General features: G+C 51.3%; 5 protein-coding genes across 14 annotated transcripts in view; 2 read left to right on the top strand and 3 right to left on the bottom strand.

Annotated features, from left to right (window-relative positions):
• Window positions 1-1,708, top strand: part of LOC122381790 (phospholipid phosphatase 1-like) — a 34,769-nt gene extending 33,061 nt beyond the window's left edge. For all 5 annotated transcript variants that reach the window (XM_043366425.1, XM_043366427.1, XM_043366423.1 and 2 more), the window contains 2 exons: window positions 262-441; window positions 880-1,708. In XM_043366425.1, the coding sequence (XP_043222360.1) occupies window positions 262-441; window positions 880-1,005 (306 nt within the window). In that variant the 3' untranslated portion in view covers window positions 1,006-1,708. The remainder of the gene's footprint in view (window positions 1-261; window positions 442-879) is intronic.
• LOC122381791 lies at window positions 1,563-6,421 on the bottom strand. Its single transcript, XM_043366429.1, has 4 exons — window positions 4,388-6,421; window positions 3,972-4,098; window positions 3,358-3,460; window positions 1,563-2,897 (listed from the first exon to the last, which is right to left on the bottom strand). The coding sequence occupies exons 1-4, from the start codon at window positions 4,529-4,531 to the stop codon at window positions 2,702-2,704; spliced, it is 570 nt and encodes a 189-aa protein (XP_043222364.1). The 5' UTR covers window positions 4,532-6,421; the 3' UTR covers window positions 1,563-2,701.
• Window positions 6,422-6,524: 103 nt separating this feature from the next.
• LOC122381787 (cytosolic iron-sulfur assembly component 3-like) lies at window positions 6,525-8,953 on the bottom strand. Of its 2 annotated transcripts, none has more exons than XM_043366420.1 (3): window positions 8,716-8,953; window positions 8,272-8,458; window positions 6,525-7,923 (listed from the first exon to the last, which is right to left on the bottom strand). In XM_043366420.1, exons 2-3 carry the CDS (start codon window positions 8,422-8,424, stop codon window positions 6,679-6,681), a joined length of 1,398 nt encoding a protein of 465 aa, XP_043222355.1. In that variant the 5' UTR covers window positions 8,425-8,458; window positions 8,716-8,953; the 3' UTR covers window positions 6,525-6,678. The 2 variants fall into 2 exon arrangements, with proteins under 2 accessions (XP_043222355.1, XP_043222356.1); XM_043366421.1 differs by having other exon boundaries at window positions 8,786-8,839.
• Window positions 8,954-9,857: 904 nt separating this feature from the next.
• LOC122381789 (hydroxymethylglutaryl-CoA lyase, mitochondrial-like) lies at window positions 9,858-11,502 on the top strand. Its single transcript, XM_043366422.1, has one exon. The coding sequence runs from the start codon at window positions 9,858-9,860 to the stop codon at window positions 10,914-10,916; it is 1,059 nt and encodes a 352-aa protein (XP_043222357.1). The 3' UTR covers window positions 10,917-11,502.
• Window positions 11,165-15,013, bottom strand: LOC122381786 (zinc finger protein 2-like). 5 transcript variants are annotated; one of them, XM_043366415.1, is made up of 4 exons: window positions 14,990-15,013; window positions 13,674-13,958; window positions 12,826-13,479; window positions 11,165-12,418 (listed from the first exon to the last, which is right to left on the bottom strand). In XM_043366415.1, exons 2-4 carry the CDS (start codon window positions 13,938-13,940, stop codon window positions 11,654-11,656), a joined length of 1,686 nt encoding a protein of 561 aa, XP_043222350.1. In that variant the 5' UTR covers window positions 13,941-13,958; window positions 14,990-15,013; the 3' UTR covers window positions 11,165-11,653. The 5 variants fall into 5 exon arrangements, with proteins under 5 accessions (XP_043222350.1, XP_043222354.1, XP_043222352.1 ...); XM_043366419.1 differs by lacking the exon at window positions 14,990-15,013 and adding an exon at window positions 14,769-14,814; XM_043366417.1 differs by lacking the exon at window positions 14,990-15,013 and adding an exon at window positions 14,751-14,765.
• Between the last annotated feature and the right edge of the window lie 43 nt (window positions 15,014-15,056).

Below are 15,056 nucleotides of genomic sequence, written 5' to 3'. Positions count from 1 at the left end.
TCAGTGGGGAGCCAAGACAGTCGGGGATGTTTGGGGGCGTGATGTATGCCTGAGATGTTTGACAACTGACTGTTCACTTCACGGTGCAACTTAGGTATTGTCGTTACTTCTTTTTCTCGATGGTACGCTTCTAATTCTTAGGAGAGAAATTGTAATTCTCTCATGTTTGTTACCCCGGGAGCAGTACCTGATCTTTGTTTGTTTGTTTGTTTGTTGTTTTTTATCGTCAGCTGTCCATAACGTTTGTTTATCTGTCGTCAGCTGTACCTGATGGCGCGGAGCGGCGGCGGCCGGCGGCGCTCGGTGCTGCGCTCCTTCCTCACCTTCTTATGCGTGCTCTACGGCAGCATCATCACCTTCAGCCGGGTGGCCGACTACCGACACCACCTGACGGACGCGCTGGCAGGAGCGGCGCTCGGTACAGCCGCCGCACTCATGCTGGTGAGACGGCTGTCTGGCTGTTTGGCTAGTTGTTTTTAAAAGAATTTCAGGGGTTGTCGACAATGATATTAAATTATGTTACTGCTCTAGTAATATCGATTTATAAGTGACGAGTCGCCTGTGAAGAAAAAGAGGAAAGGGAAGATGAGAGGGCGTTGAATCCCGCGTGATGGAACCCGGTAATGATGGAAAACCCCCAGACAAGTCGATACGGAACGGGTATGGTATGCCGATGCGATCATTCGCTTGGTGAATCATTCACCTCGGCAGCATTACGACTACCGTTGGCTAACGGGCTGGCGAATGTTGAAAACTTTCCTCATAGCAAACCTATCGATCCATGTATTTCTATGAATCAGTCAGCACGACTGTTTGGAATCCAAAGGACCATGCCGGTGCATTTGGCTGATCCTTACGTTTCTTCCGCTTGTCTTTCAGTGCTGCTGCGTCTGCCGAACGATGTTTGGCAAGAACGATCATAGAAGGCCGCTGCTTCCCCAGTCATCAGTCACATCCAACCGAACAACGGACACCCAGGTCACAGCGCTGGAGGATGAAATGTAACTCTCAAAACGGCATCACCATTCAGGGAGAGCCCTCTGCCGGCGGGCTCAGAGTCACATGCGGTGAAGGGTGGATATACATAGATGTCGCCACTGACCGCAGAGTAGGACGGCCGTGGTTCCGTTCACATCCGATGTGTGTCGGTGTTTGATGTGCTGTGTGGGCACTAGCCACTAATATCTGAACAGCGGGACTGTTCACTCATCTCTTGATGTGAAATCATTTAGAGCGCTATATATTTGTGTTTATGACTTTGGTGTTATCTGTGCGCTGTGTAGTGTGCAGTGTCATCCCATCAGACAGGTTTGGTGGGCGGACGTGTCTCTTATCAGTTCGGGAGAGTCTTGAATAAATATTACACAGCTCCCGTGATAAACGCATATAGCAGTTGCAAATTTGTGACTCATCAACGCGACCGACTATTTTCTGTTTCAATGTTGGGGCAAACCGCGGGTCGAAGTGTCCCGTTCCGTGGCCATTTTTGTGGTTTATTGTATTTGTAACTGCGTGCTATATTTGTGTGGGTTGACTATACAGGAACCACGGAACAAATACAACACGTATAAACATTTTATTCACATGAAAATATTAAATATTATTCGTACGTCCATGATTTCGTTGATCAGCGTGGAATGCTGCACTGGTGTTAGTACACTGATACGATGTGATGTAAAATGTCACTGAAATACATTACACATTTGTGCATCGACTTTATATTGCATCCAACGACTAAAATTTAAAAAGGAGCACCTTTTTGTAGTTACTAATTAGCGATGCGTAAATCACGCTCCGTACGAACACTAATGGATAATTGTATTTCAGTTGAAACAAGTATAATAACACGGAAAAAAACACACGTCAAAAGGAGTTATCCTTTTAGACGCTAATGACGGCGATTTAGCCGAAACGCGTTCGTCTATCATTTTTGTTCCGTCATCCGTGTTATTATACTAATGAATAACTAGCAACGTCAGTCTCATCAGACACGGACCGTGGTAAAAAAGCCGGGTGAACTGATTTTCGAGCAGGCACCGAATTCCCTTCCGCCCTAAGGAAATAAGTTTTGTCGCATTATACTGCTCCTATATAGTACGAACAAGAAGAAAAGGTGCGGGAAAGTCCGAACCCTTGCCTCTTTATCTCGAGCACAGTGGGCTTGTGCGATTGATCATTCATTAGTGCGATCTCCCTGATCAATCACTCTGAACCGCAATGATATCCGATAACTTCCAGTCAAGCTTTCAGTTGAGTTTCAGTACTTGCAATTCGTAGTGCCTACCCACATGCTTAAAATACTGAAATAAAACATAACAATTAACAAACCCTCATAGCACCAAAACAACCCATAACATGGCGCAGAATCAGGCGCAGAATCACCAACAACAGCTACCGACTACCGCTACCTTTCCGGCACCAGGCGGGCAGTGGGGCCGTACCCCGGCACCAGGCGGGCAGTGGGACCGTACCCCGGCACCAGGCGGGCAGTGGAACCGTACCCCGGCACCAGGCCGGCACCAGACGGGCAGTGGGACCGTACCCCGGCACCAGGCCGGCACCAGGCGGGCAGTGGGACCGTACCCCGGCACCAGCGGGCAGTGGGACCGTACCCCGGCACCAGGCCGGCACCAGGCGGGCAGTGGGACCGCACCCCGGCACCAGGCGGGCAGCGGGACCGCACCCCGGCACCAGCGTCACCTCACCGCAGCGGCGGCGGCGCGGCGCGGCGGAGCAGGCGGGCGGCGACCGCGGCACCCGGCAGCCGCCGGATGGTGCAGCACGCCTGTACCCGGCCCGACGGACTCTGCACGGCTATCACGTCACCGGTGACGTCATTCTCTGAACCGTCCAATCGGTAGCCGGAGATGGTCCAGGAGACGTCGGCGTACCGGTCACTGTGGAGACGGGTGAGGTCACTTAAAATAGAAATGTTGAGTACATGATGTAACAATGGGTAAAATGATAGACAATGCATCGCTCACCCCGACTTTTTGGCCATCTTGAAATAACATGCCACCATTATTCAGACTCGTGAAATATGCATAATGTTGGAAGCTACGTTTCATGTAACACATCAAAATATCCATTGGATAATTCAATACAGCTTTGGTCCGTCGTCTTTTTACACATTTTGCTTCTGTGCGACAAATGGCAGGTTTTATCGGATCTTATCGGAGACTTATAAATATGTCTCGGGCAATTTATGAACACACATTCGGGATCAGTGACAATTACAAAACGGTACATCTGCACAATTATAACACAATACGGCACATTTACATTTAATTGTAACGTTAATCCGCGGTAGGTTAGGTTACAAATTAGGAGTTGTAACGCTAATTTGCGGCAGCTTACACGGTGGGTGAGACGATGGTCCCGGCCAGGAAATGAGTGGGTGTGGGCGTGCAGCTGTTATCGGAATACAGCCGGAGACGCACGCCTGTTCCCTGCTGCACCCCTGGAAACAGAAATAGAACAGTCACAGTCCGGCCATAATTGGTGAGCGGGCCCTGAAACGATAATGCTTTTAATTATCTTCATTAAACCGTGAAAATGATAGGACCGTACACCACCAGAAAAAATGTTGCTTCTAAAAGCAACTACATTAGAGATGTCAATCGGATACCAGCTTTTTGGTATACCGATACCAAACCGATACCAACTCGGCATTTGGTATTTGAATCGTAATGTGTTTGGTATTTTGTTGGTATCATAAGCCCTCACTAATGTATAAGAGGCTAATAAATCGGTAAAAAGTTGGTATTTCCCTCAGTTTTCCCAAGTTGGTTTGGTTTCGGTATTTTCCCGTGGTTTTGGTTGGTATTTGGTTTGGTATCGGTATTCCGATTTTCCGTAATTGACATCACTAAACTACATGCATCAAAATAATGCTTCTGTGCTCAACCCAGCTCAATGCTTATGCACTATGTACACTGATGGGATAAGGTCCCCGCCGAGTATATTCTCACCGCCTCCGACGACCAGCCCGCTGACTGTGATGCGGTCGGCGCCGGGGTCCTGGGAGAGCACCAGATCCAGACCGACGCCCTGCGGGTCCGTCTCGGCCCCGGTGGCGTCCACACACGACGCAGACGCCTGCAGGGGGAGGACGACAAGGGGGACAGCACTGGTGAGGTGGGGTGTGAGACAGTGAGCACTACCCAGGAACCCCACAAATTTACCAGAGAGAAGTGATTCATGGTTAACCTGATTGACCGCTTAAACGTACATCATGTACGTTTAATGTACTCGTTTGACCGTCAAGCTGTTAGTAACAAGTAACAACTTGACAGTCAAACAAGCGTCTAGCAAAGATAGAACAGGAACTCTTCCGCTCGACACGGCAACCTTTTCTGTACGTGCACTGCACGGCATCTGCACTCACCCCATAGTTGACGGGCTCGTCGGAGCGGTCGTTGAAGGTGGTCTCCCAGAGGTACCACCACTGCACGCCGCCGAAGCCCACGGCGGCCAGGGAGGCCAGCGCCAGCGCCATCCCCAGCAGTGTGTAGGACGCCGGAGTCTGCATGCTGCCGAGCTTGACAGCCGTGCTCGGCAAGTCTTGTCAGGGCTGGCGTATCCCTCAGTGGTGCACGGCTTCCTGTCCTGTCTCGTAGACTTCCCTGCCTATACTTCACTTCCCTCGCCAGCCGCCCACCCGGTGCCTCTAATGTCTCCCCAGCGCCTGACGTGACGCCGGACCCAGCCGGAAAGGCAATGACGAGCGGCGCCGCCGACCGCCCCATTTGAGCGGACCGCACTGTTGAAACAGCCGGACACGTGACCGTTCCAAGGTGTCGAACGGTCGTGTCACGTGACCGCACAAATGAGATCCGTGTTGAGGGAGGATGAGGAAGAAAGAGGAAAGTGCTAGGTGAAAATGAAATGGACCAATTTCAGCTCGTCTTATGGGACGTCTACCGATAACTGCAGCGTTTAGCTGCGCTGGTAATGCTGCGCCCCACTCGCAGATAATCATCTTTTTTTCTTAAAAATGAAAAGGAAGGTAAAAGTAGGCAAAATATAAATCAACCATTCGAGCCTCAAGAACTATCGAACACATGACGAATTGCTTTCCGCAAGGTCAACGACACTGCATGCCAAATTCATCGAACAACGTCCGTCCTCTCTACCCTCAGGGCCAGCCCATCAGCATCCTTGAGCACCCGGAATGGCCACCACCCCACCAGAAAAGGCCGGGAGAGAGCAGTTTCAGCGGGAGCATAGGATCATCCCCTGGGGGTGATCGTTTGAGCCGATGGGTGTTATGGGCTATGGCTCATCCGGACATTCCCGTCCCAACGTGTACCCTGGTCCCAACGGGATGAGGTCCGTTGCTGCGGCTCAACAGTCGAACCCGAATCAGTCTATTGCTCATTCCATTGTCCCCGATCTTATCATCTCTCGGTCCTGAAATCTCAATAGATCGATGGGCCTAATCAAACAAAGCAGACAAACATACAACAGACAAAAAAGGTGCTCAAAATGGGAGACCGACCAGCAAAAGGAGCCAATGCGTATTCCTGAAAAATCGTCTCGAAACGCATTGAAGAGGGAGGGCAACTTTCCCTCCCTCTAATAAAGCTCTGGAAGACAGCGGACGCGGAAACCTACGGTGAATAACCCATTTCTATCCGCGGTTTCTGCAAGCAAAAGGCTGGTCCTCTCAGCCGTTTTCCTCATTTGCGATAGCCGTTACGTGACGGAGAGGCCGGCAGTGGTCTGGGCGCGCGCTCCGAACCCCGCGAGCCGCCCCCATTAGAACCGTTTTCCAGGTGAAACGTCCGCCGGCCGAGTTGACTGTCGGCCGTCCACTGTTGGCTTACGGGCCGCGCTGTAACCGCTGACCACCCAGGCCGGCCGGCACCCTCCTGCATACCCGATGTGACCGGGGCTGTGCGGAGCGGGGCGCCGCGCACAGTTTGTTTGGGGGAGTACCGACGACCGGCTGAATCAGAGCATCGGGCTGCGTCACTGTGCCAATGCAGGCCGGCCGACCAGTCATGTGGAGTGAAACCGGGGCAAAACAACTCCGCTGTAAAGGTGGTGCATACAAATAAAGGCACTTACACTCGTGAACTAGGATCAACGCCGGAAAAGTACTCGGCCCCCTTCACAACCGTTTTCAGCTTCCGCAGTATCCAGTAAGATGTTCTTTTAACATCTGTTAAAAGAAGTAAGATGTTCTTTTAACATCTTACTTTTAACCGCCATTTTGGCCTCAAAAGGGCAACAAAGTTGCAATGATACACGTTTTACTTTTCTACGTAACAAATTACAACATTAAATGCAGTGTCCTGCTCGACTCGAGCAGTTTTCCCATCTGTTCAGTTATCCGCGTCGAGATACAATAAGCGGGGTAGGCAATATGCCGTGATACAATGCTCAATAGGCATTGTACTAAGCGGGACTAAAAGATTCGAGGTTTTGAGGGTACTTGAAAGTAAAGACCGAATATAGGATTACTATCGGATTTTTCTACTATAAAAAGCGCGCCGACGACGAACTATCACACGAGTAGCTTTGAGCGTTGTGATATATGTACGATATATTATCTAATAAACCCGACTTACTTATGATTCACATCAACATTACATAAGAAGACAATCACCGTTTATCACTTCATTTTTAGAAATACTAGGCGTACAAATGACATACAAACGCAACACTACAGACCTACCACTTGATGTTGAGCGCTCCCGTGTCACTCTCTATCACGTGGTACTCGGTATGGAGTAGCTCCTTACTCACAGTTTCCCTGGCTCGCCGCACGGCGTCGCTGGCGTCGTTCTCATCGCCCGGCAGGGCGGCGTACAGGCGGCGCACCTCGGCTAGGTGGGCGCGGGCGTCGAGTTCGGCCGGCGGCCGGCTCTGCGCGCCGCCGTTCACACAGCCCGACGGGCACGCCATCACCTCCACATAGTCGTACGGACAGCGGCGCCGCTTCAGCTTCTGCACCAGGTTCTGGATGTTGCGGAACCCGTTAGCGATGGCCACTCGGAGCTTCACCTCGCCGTCGGCGGCCAGCTCGGCCTCCAGTAGATCGGGGTTACGGCCGGGCGTGAACTGCACCGGGCCAGGGTCGGCGCCGAACAGCCGCCGGCCGGCGGCGCGCAACACGTGCTCGGCGTACCCGCCGCTGCCGGAGCCGGCGTGCACCAGCAGCTCGGGCGCCTCCAGCAGCCGGTCCAGTGGGACGGCGGCCGCGTCCGCCAACTGGGCGCCCTCGGCCTCCAGCAGCCGCTCCAGCTCGATCGGCGTGATGACGCAGTCCACGTCCTGACCATCCGCCGCGCGGAAGTCGTCGCGCGCCGCCTCCAGCTTTTTGTCGAAGCACGGCATCAGCGCCACGTGATAGATGCGGTCGGGAGCGGTGCCACGCTGCTGCGCCCAGCGGCGCTTCAGCAGGGAGCCGGCCACCTGCTGGGGCGAGCGCACGCGGCTGATGTGCGGCAGCAACAGCTTCCCGTGCGTCTTCTCCGCATAACAGATGAATCCCGGACAGGCGGAGGCGAGCAGCGGCAGCGGAGCGGCGTCGGGCTCGCCGCGCCGTGTCAGACGCTCCACCAGCTCGTCCTCTGCCTCTGCGAGACTCAGCGCCCGCGCCAGGCCCACGTCAAAGACGAACTGCACCCCGAGCTGCCGGAGGTAGCCGGAGAGGTGGCGGGCGGCGGCGGCTGCCTCGAGACCGTGAGCCGCCGCCAGAGAGGCCACGGCGGCCGGCGCCAGCGAGGCGACCACTGTGCGCCGCTCCGGCTCGGGCAGCGCGGCGTTCTCACGCAACACGCGCAGCAGCTGCTGCTCGCTCTGCTGCTCGATCAGCACTGTCTCTGCTGAGGTGACGCAGCCACTGCAGGCCAGACAGTCGCTCAGGGAGATGGTGGCCTTCTCCAGTCGCCGTGACTCACCGCCAGCTGACACCTGGAAGAATTCTCAATTTTAGACATCAGGACATCACAAATATCTGACAGAATAATATATTTATGGGCAATCCAACAAGGAGCACAATAGAAAGATTAACCTAATTACTCAAATGAGTCCAAATTCAATCAATTTCCACTCAGAATGTTTACAGAGCAGGCAGGCAAATAAGATTGGTATCAATACAACTTATTTCAAAAGAAAGATTCAGGTTAAGGTCCCATTTTTAATCAGACTCCCCATTCCAAAAGCCTAAAATTTCCCTTTATTTTGTCATTGGATTATAGTTGTGTATCTTATGTAAGGAAGTCAGTGAAACATTACTAAAAAGTAAAAGAAAATAGGCACCTGATGGTATGACCCATCCTCTTCTATTTTTATTTTTCCAAGTTTCCCTCCAGTCTTCTCTACTTTTACTGGTTTTATACACTCCTGAGAAGGTGCGATGAAGTCATCTAGATCTGTGAGCCGAAGAAATCCACTAAAACCAGATGAAGCCATCTTGTCGGTTTTCTTGTCTTGTCACAATCTCAACCTGAAAAAGAAGTTATGAAACAGTTGCTATCAATGATTCAGTTATTAACATCATATTCTCTTGTTAAGGCACTTGTTTAGATATTCTATCCAACGCATTGCACTTCCTAGTTCCTTCGAATCGAAATATTGATATTAAAAGACCAGAGCCAAATGCATTCTGTGAGGAAATTTTTGATCACAACTTTCATGAGAAGTATGGAAGCTCGTGATTGTCTTGAAAAATTATGTGTAAAGGGTAAAAAAGGAGCAAATTACCGTGATGTATCTCAATGAGATTTCCTTTCACTTTCCAGTCACAAATTTACGAGAAACTCGCACTATTCACCATGACATGACACCAATCCTCCCAAGCTGAAGCTCCCGTCTCCTCACACACATGTTTACAAGCACAATCAATCAACAGAGATGATTTTATGTGTTCAGCATTTCACTGCTTAGGAGCAAACAGCAAAATTCGGCTGCTTGATTCGTCAATATTTATTTGGTAACCCACAGTGAGCAGCTAGTGTATTTAATGAACGCTAGCTGCGCCAGAACCGTCTTTCTTTTGATGCTCCGCTCAATATATTTTGTTTGGTTGCCTGTTTTTCATTTTAATAAGTTGTACAATTGATTTACAGGTGATGCAGGTATAGACTACAGCAAGGCGACTACAGTTACAGGTGATTTCACATATGGCTGATTGATTGATTGTTGATTGATAGTTTGTGAGCTAGCATTGTATACTGATACTTGTTTGATACTTTGACTTGTTTGTCTGATAAGCCTTTCTATTCTTGGATCGTGGCTCGTGCATCAGCATCAATGGATTTTTGTGTGAATACAAATACGCTACCAACTGCGAGAAATATTTGTGGTTTTAGATCAATCATGGTCTGTTAATCTGATCGATCATAACGAATTGTAATATGTCAATGCAGCTATGGCGGTATTGGTAAAGCTGATGCCACCGTCTTACATTCTTACCTTAACTAACCTTAATCTGACCTAACCTTGCCTACGCCTACCACCTACCAACCCACAAACCTAAAACATACCTGCTATAAATCTACAACCTACAACCTACAACCAAATATCTAACACTGGTGTGGCAGGCTGAATAGTGCACATTTCTGGAAATTTACTGCATCCCAACTCAAAGGACTAAGGACCAAAGAGAGGATTTGATGCTGGTTCCTCTAGTCCTCCATGTTGGCTGTTGGCATCTCTGTGGACTTTTCTGCTCCAGTGGTAAATGGTGACCTCACTGAATGATTATGATATGCAGCAAAGTAATTACCTAAATCTTACGCCGATGACCACTGTAGTCCGGGCACCCAAAAACCCCAATTCATCATCATCATCTACCTAAATCTATTGGTAAAAGGTTTCATGCTATTTTTACATTCATAGGCACCATGGAATACCTGCTGTGCTGGCGTCGGTGCGCCACTTCCCTGCTGAAGCGTTCCTGCTCTCAGACACGTCAGCTGAGCGCTGCGCTCCACTCGGCGGCCGGCAGTGCCGGTGACCCCGGTCTCGGCGGCCAGCGTCCGCTCTCAGTACGTATCGTGGAGGTGGGGCCGCGGGACGGGCTGCAGAACGAGCCGCAGGCGGTGCCGACGGCCGTCAAGGTGGAGCTGATCCGCCGGCTGGCCGGCGCCGGGCTGCGCACCATCGAGGCGGCCAGCTTCGTGTCGGCCAAGTGGGTGCCGCAGATGGCCGACGGCGCCGCCGTGCTGGCCGCCCTGCCGCGAGACGCCGGCGTGCGCTACCCGGTGTTGGTGCCCAACATGCGCGGACTGCGCGGCGCCATCGACGCCGGCGCCGAGGAGGTGGCAGTGTTTGGCGCCGCCTCAGAGGCGTTCTCACGACGCAACATCAACTGCTCGATCGAGGAGAGTTTCGCGCGCTTCCAGCCGGTGGTCGAGGCAGCGCGCGAGGCCGGTCTGCGCGTGCGCGGCTACGTCTCGTGCGTGTGCGGCTGTCCGTACGAGGGCCCCGTGCGGCCGTCGGCGGTGGCGGCGGTCGCGCGTCGCCTCCACAAGCTCGGATGTTACGAGATCTCGCTGGGCGACACGATCGGTGTGGGCACGCCGGGCGTCGTGCGCGCGATGCTGGAGGCCGTTCAGCGCGAGGTGCCGGCCAGTGCGCTGGCCATCCACTGTCACGACACCTACGGCCAGGCGCTGGCCAACATCCTCACGGCGCTGCAGATGGGCGTGCGGGTGGTGGATGCCAGTGTCGCCGGCCTGGGCGGGTGTCCGTATGCGCGCGGCGCCTCGGGTAACGTGGCGACTGAGGATGTGGTCTACATGCTGCACGGCCTGAACGTGGAGACGGGCGTGGAGCTGTCTGCTCTTGTGGACGCCGGACAGTACATCTGTGACAAGCTCAACAGGGCCAACATGAGCAAGGTGGCGCAGGCCATGCTGGCCAAGCGGCAGGCGGAAGTCGCAGCGGCAGAAGAGAAGTAGGTTGAAGCGATCGGGCGACTCAGGGTTTGTCACTACGTCAGGTATGATTTGTGTTCGGTGATTATCGCGACGCACAGTATGTGGCCCGTATTTTGATTATTATAGTGATGTTGGTTGTGAATCGTAAGCTGCTGCTGATAAATGACACCGTTTTAGGGTCCATCAGTGTAAGCTTTGAAAAATGGCCCAGTCTTGATCCGAAAGAGTGCTGTTTGATCATTCGTTTTAATTTGTTTATTGCTTTTGTGTGGATAGCATGGGACTTTATTACTAGTTCCGGCTATAGAAATTTAATGCATTCATAAGCGATCTAAAAAAAGGTGGTGGCTTGCTATTGTGTTTGTTTCTTCATATACATAGAACAATTGACGTAATTTGAGTGACGCTTTTCCACTCTTTGCCAAGTCGTTGAAACTCTGACGCAAATGGCGATAGATCTGTTGGGTACAATGTGCAATAATGTGTGATCTTGTATAGCTCTTGCTATGAGGACAACAGCTCTGTGCGTTGTCGACTGATTTGTCGCAATGTAACGTTCTTCTGGCAGAAAAATTCGTAAATTTACGAAAATATACCTTTTATGAGACATCCTTCTTTCTGTGATCAATGACGTGTTTGAAATGAGGTCTAAACAACATAATCATGTCACGTAGGTATCTCACAAAAATATCCCGAAAAGAGGGCAGATCACAAGTCGCGAGTCACAGCCTTCCAATAGTGACGGTGACGGCCGCCGATCACACGGTCCCGAATTCCAGCGGCGCCTCCGTCCGCTGGTGCGTCCTCTGGTGTTTGCTGAGATGCACCGCCTGAGTGAACGACTTGGGGCACAGCGGACACCCGAACGGTCGCTCCCCAGTGTGTGTTCGCATGTGTTCGCTTAGCTTGAACGGCCCCGCGCACCGCTTGCCGCACACAGAGCACTCGTGCGCCGCGTCTGCCGCGTGCATCTGCCGCTGGTGCTTCCTCAGCACGCCGGCCTCCTTGAACTTGCGTCCGCAGTCGGGGCAGCCGTGCGGCCTCTGAGAACTGTGTGTCACCTGGTGGCGGTTCAGCGCCGCCACCGAGCTGAACGTCGCTCCGCACTGCTCGCAGCAGGCCGCCTGCGGACCTCCGTGCGTGAGGCGGTGACGCTCCATCTTACTCTTGTAGAAGAACGTCTTCCCGCACGTATCGCACGAGAAACGCGGCTCCACCGCGCCGTGCTGCTGCAGATGCGTCATGAACGCCGCGCGGGCGCGGAATCCCTTTCCACACGCGTCGCACTGGAACGGCCGTTCGCCAGAGTGTATTCGGGAGTGCACACGTAGAGTGGACGCCTGTCGGAAGGCGCGCGGACACGAGCGACACTGGAACGGCCGCTCGTCCGAGTGAGTGCGCAGGTGGTCGCGCAGGTGGGCGGCGCTGGAGAGGGAGAGCGAGCAGATGGGGCACACGGCGGCCGGCGCCTGCCACTCGTGTTGCCGCCGGTGGTGCTGCAGACTGGACGGGTGCCGGAACACCTGAAAAATAGCAGACTGAGTGAATAGAAATCGGCACAGTGTGGATCGAAACCGACCCAGCGTTCACAACGCCATAAATCGGACCCAGTGTCAGTACGTATTCAGTAGCTCGTGCAGCTGCAGTTACTTACTCGTGCATGACTGTGCGTTCTGCGTGACCTGTCATTTGTTATAGATATAAACCGATTCATGTTGATGCGTACGGATAAATGTAACTCCAAGTCGATCCAAAACGGAGAAATTGACGCTAGTCAGATCTTCGCCCATACCCAAACGCAACAAAACTAATCAAACAATGACAAAACGTGTTACGTGTGTGCCAACGATTTTTTATCTCCCGTCACGATCGCAGCCAGTCACCACTTAACCATTCACTGTTGCACATCTCCCTCCCTCTAGCGACTCACCTTGTCGCAGATCTGGCAGGTCCAGCCGCCGGCGTGTCCGCGCTGGTGGTCGGTCAGGCGGCGCCGCGAGGCGAACTGCCGACCGCACTCGGCGCACTGATGCGGCAGGCTGCCAGTGTGCGTGCTGAGGTGCGTGTCCAAGTCCCTCCACCGGCGGTACGTCTTACCGCAGTGGGGGCATGTCTTCGGACCCGTTCTCGCGGCGCGACTGGATGCTTGGGAAGGAGGAGTAGACTCGTGGGATTCTTCAGTTTCAGGAACTTCCGTGTTATCTGTACAAGTGAGGTTTGTGACCTGTGTGTTTGGGATAAAGGTAAGTTCACCAGACTGGTGTATTTCTTTATCATCTGAATCCACAAATTCTGAGCTGTTCTGAGTCTGAACAGCTGTATGCATGCCAACAGAATCAAACTGAGAGTGGCAATGTTCTTCATCCAAACTACCAGGATCATCCATAATAACATAGGTGGGACTATCAGGCTCAGAGGCCTGTGGTGAGTCATCTGGTGGACAATAGATGTCTTCATGCTGAAGTTTGGTGGCCACATAACTGGGATCATCCACATCAACTGGTGATGGTAGATGGCCACCAGGCAAGGAGCTGAAAGCTGGTACACCTTCAGTTTCTGGTGTCATCAAACTGTTGATCTTCTCCTGAGGAAGAAAGAGTGGTGTGTTGAAAGCATCAATGATGGTGCTTGTTGAAAATGAGGATATAAAGAAATTAGCATTAACTAAGCCAGCATATCAACTATCAACTAAGCCATGATGATGCATGACGTTTAATAGGTAACAAACATAAAACAAATTCAAAGAACAGATTTCAGCCAGTGGTTAACTATACTTGCCTGGTTGTGATGCAAAGCTTTGATAAATTTATCTGATAAAATGTTTTGAAGTCTTTCAGCTTCTGCCCACAACTGGTCAAGGTGGCTTACAGTTTGTTGACACGAAATACAAGCCACATGATGAGGCATTAATGGCAGCAGATATCCACCTAAGCCTCTGCATAGCTGCTCAGCTACAGACTTGCCAGAAGGCAGACAAATTGTGTCCAGGGCTGGCACACTGCCAGGAGAGATAGTGCAGCACATAAAACATGCAGTTGCAGACATTGCTGAATTCAATTGTCCCTGAAAAAAGACAGAGATATGAATAAGAACAATTGATACACCCAATAGGTTGAGGTAGGTACATACCTACCTGCTGATACTGATACAGATCAAAGACCATCCCCACTTTAGGCAATCCACATCCAAGATTGAGATGGAATGACAAGTTACGGTTTGATAGGTCACCAATCTGACTTGACAGGAGCCAGACCACGACTACAACTATGCTCTATTTTCCAGACATTCTTTACATTGAATATTGATGTTGATAGAGACCAAATACTGAGGGGTGTTCACGGGCACCGCACACTGCTGCGTGCGGTGTGTGCGGTGCGTCCAGCAGGCGTGGGGGTAGGGGATGGGTAGGCGGTTCTGACGTCACGGCTGCGTGCGGTGGACGGTCCGCTGTGGCCAGTCCCGACCGGCCACAGCGATCGCTGTGTGCGGTGACGGAAGGCTGACGTAGGGACGAAGTGGGCGGAGCTTCGAGGCTGTGTGCGGTCCGACCGCACACAGGGCCCGTGAACAGCCCTCAGGACATTTAGATCAATTACCAACCAAAAGACATGAAATTTGACATATATGTTGATGTTTAATAATGTTGATGTTTTAGGATCAAATGGATTAAAATAACTTGAAATTGAAATGTAATGGTCATGGTTTTAGTTTAGGTTTGAGTTTCGATTTAGCCAAACAAAACAAAAAGTCACGCAACCTCATCAAAGAAAGATGGTTAAAGTCACACCGCATACTAGTTAGATACAAATATTTCATCAACAAACCACAACAGACATGTAAAAAGCGAAAATAAACTTTTCGCTCAAGTCCCACACGTCAATCCCCCCTCCTTCCTCCCCTCCTCGCCCCATTTCTTATTGATATAAATAGGCTAATTTTTGTCTTTTTTTGGTCGACATTCAAACGCCTAAGGGTACATTCAGCACTTTTTTATTTAAGTTATTTTTAAACACTTTAAACTTTTCGTATTAAATTGTAAAATTTTCAATATACTCGAATTTCCAGGACAAAAGAAAAGCAGAGCTCCAGAAAACATTGGATAGAAGAGAAAGGCCAAGAAAAAGGCCCATAAGTTTTCATGTCCGTGAAGTTGTTTTCGCC

Source organism: Amphibalanus amphitrite, unplaced genomic scaffold, assembly GCF_019059575.1.
Source record: "Amphibalanus amphitrite isolate SeventyFive unplaced genomic scaffold, NRLGWU_Aamphi_draft 000127F_arrow, whole genome shotgun sequence".
Lineage (NCBI taxonomy): Eukaryota > Metazoa > Arthropoda > Thecostraca > Balanomorpha > Balanidae > Amphibalanus > Amphibalanus amphitrite.
The sequence above is the reverse complement of the archived record's forward strand: the minus strand, read 5'-3'. Positions and strand labels throughout refer to the sequence as shown.

Bases quoted from the DNA above. Each gene is read 5' to 3' on its own strand.
- LOC122381789 (XM_043366422.1), top strand. From the start codon at position 9,858: ATGGAATACCTGCTGTGCTGGCGTCGGTGCGCCACTTCCCTGCTGAAG.
- LOC122381786 (XM_043366415.1), bottom strand. From the start codon at position 13,940: ATGTCTGCAACTGCATGTTTTATGTGCTGCACTATCTCTCCTGGCAGT. The intron at 13,480-13,673 runs GCAAGTATAGTT...TTTCTTCCTCAG, and splicing joins AAGCTTTGCATCACAACCAG to GAGAAGATCAACAGTTTGAT. The intron at 12,419-12,825 runs GTGAGTCGCTAG...GCTATTTTTCAG, and splicing joins CCTGCCAGATCTGCGACAAG to GTGTTCCGGCACCCGTCCAG.
- LOC122381791 (XM_043366429.1), bottom strand. From the start codon at position 4,531: ATGCAGACTCCGGCGTCCTACACACTGCTGGGGATGGCGCTGGCGCTG. The intron at 3,461-3,971 runs GTGAGAATATAC...TTCTGTTTCCAG, and splicing joins CGGGCTGGTCGTCGGAGGCG to GGGTGCAGCAGGGAACAGGC. The intron at 2,898-3,357 runs GTAAGCTGCCGC...CCGTCTCCACAG, and splicing joins ACCATCGTCTCACCCACCGT to TGACCGGTACGCCGACGTCT.
- LOC122381787 (XM_043366420.1), bottom strand. From the start codon at position 8,424: ATGGCTTCATCTGGTTTTAGTGGATTTCTTCGGCTCACAGATCTAGAT. The intron at 7,924-8,271 runs GTGCCTATTTTC...GAATTCTTCCAG, and splicing joins AGGATGGGTCATACCATCAG to GTGTCAGCTGGCGGTGAGTC.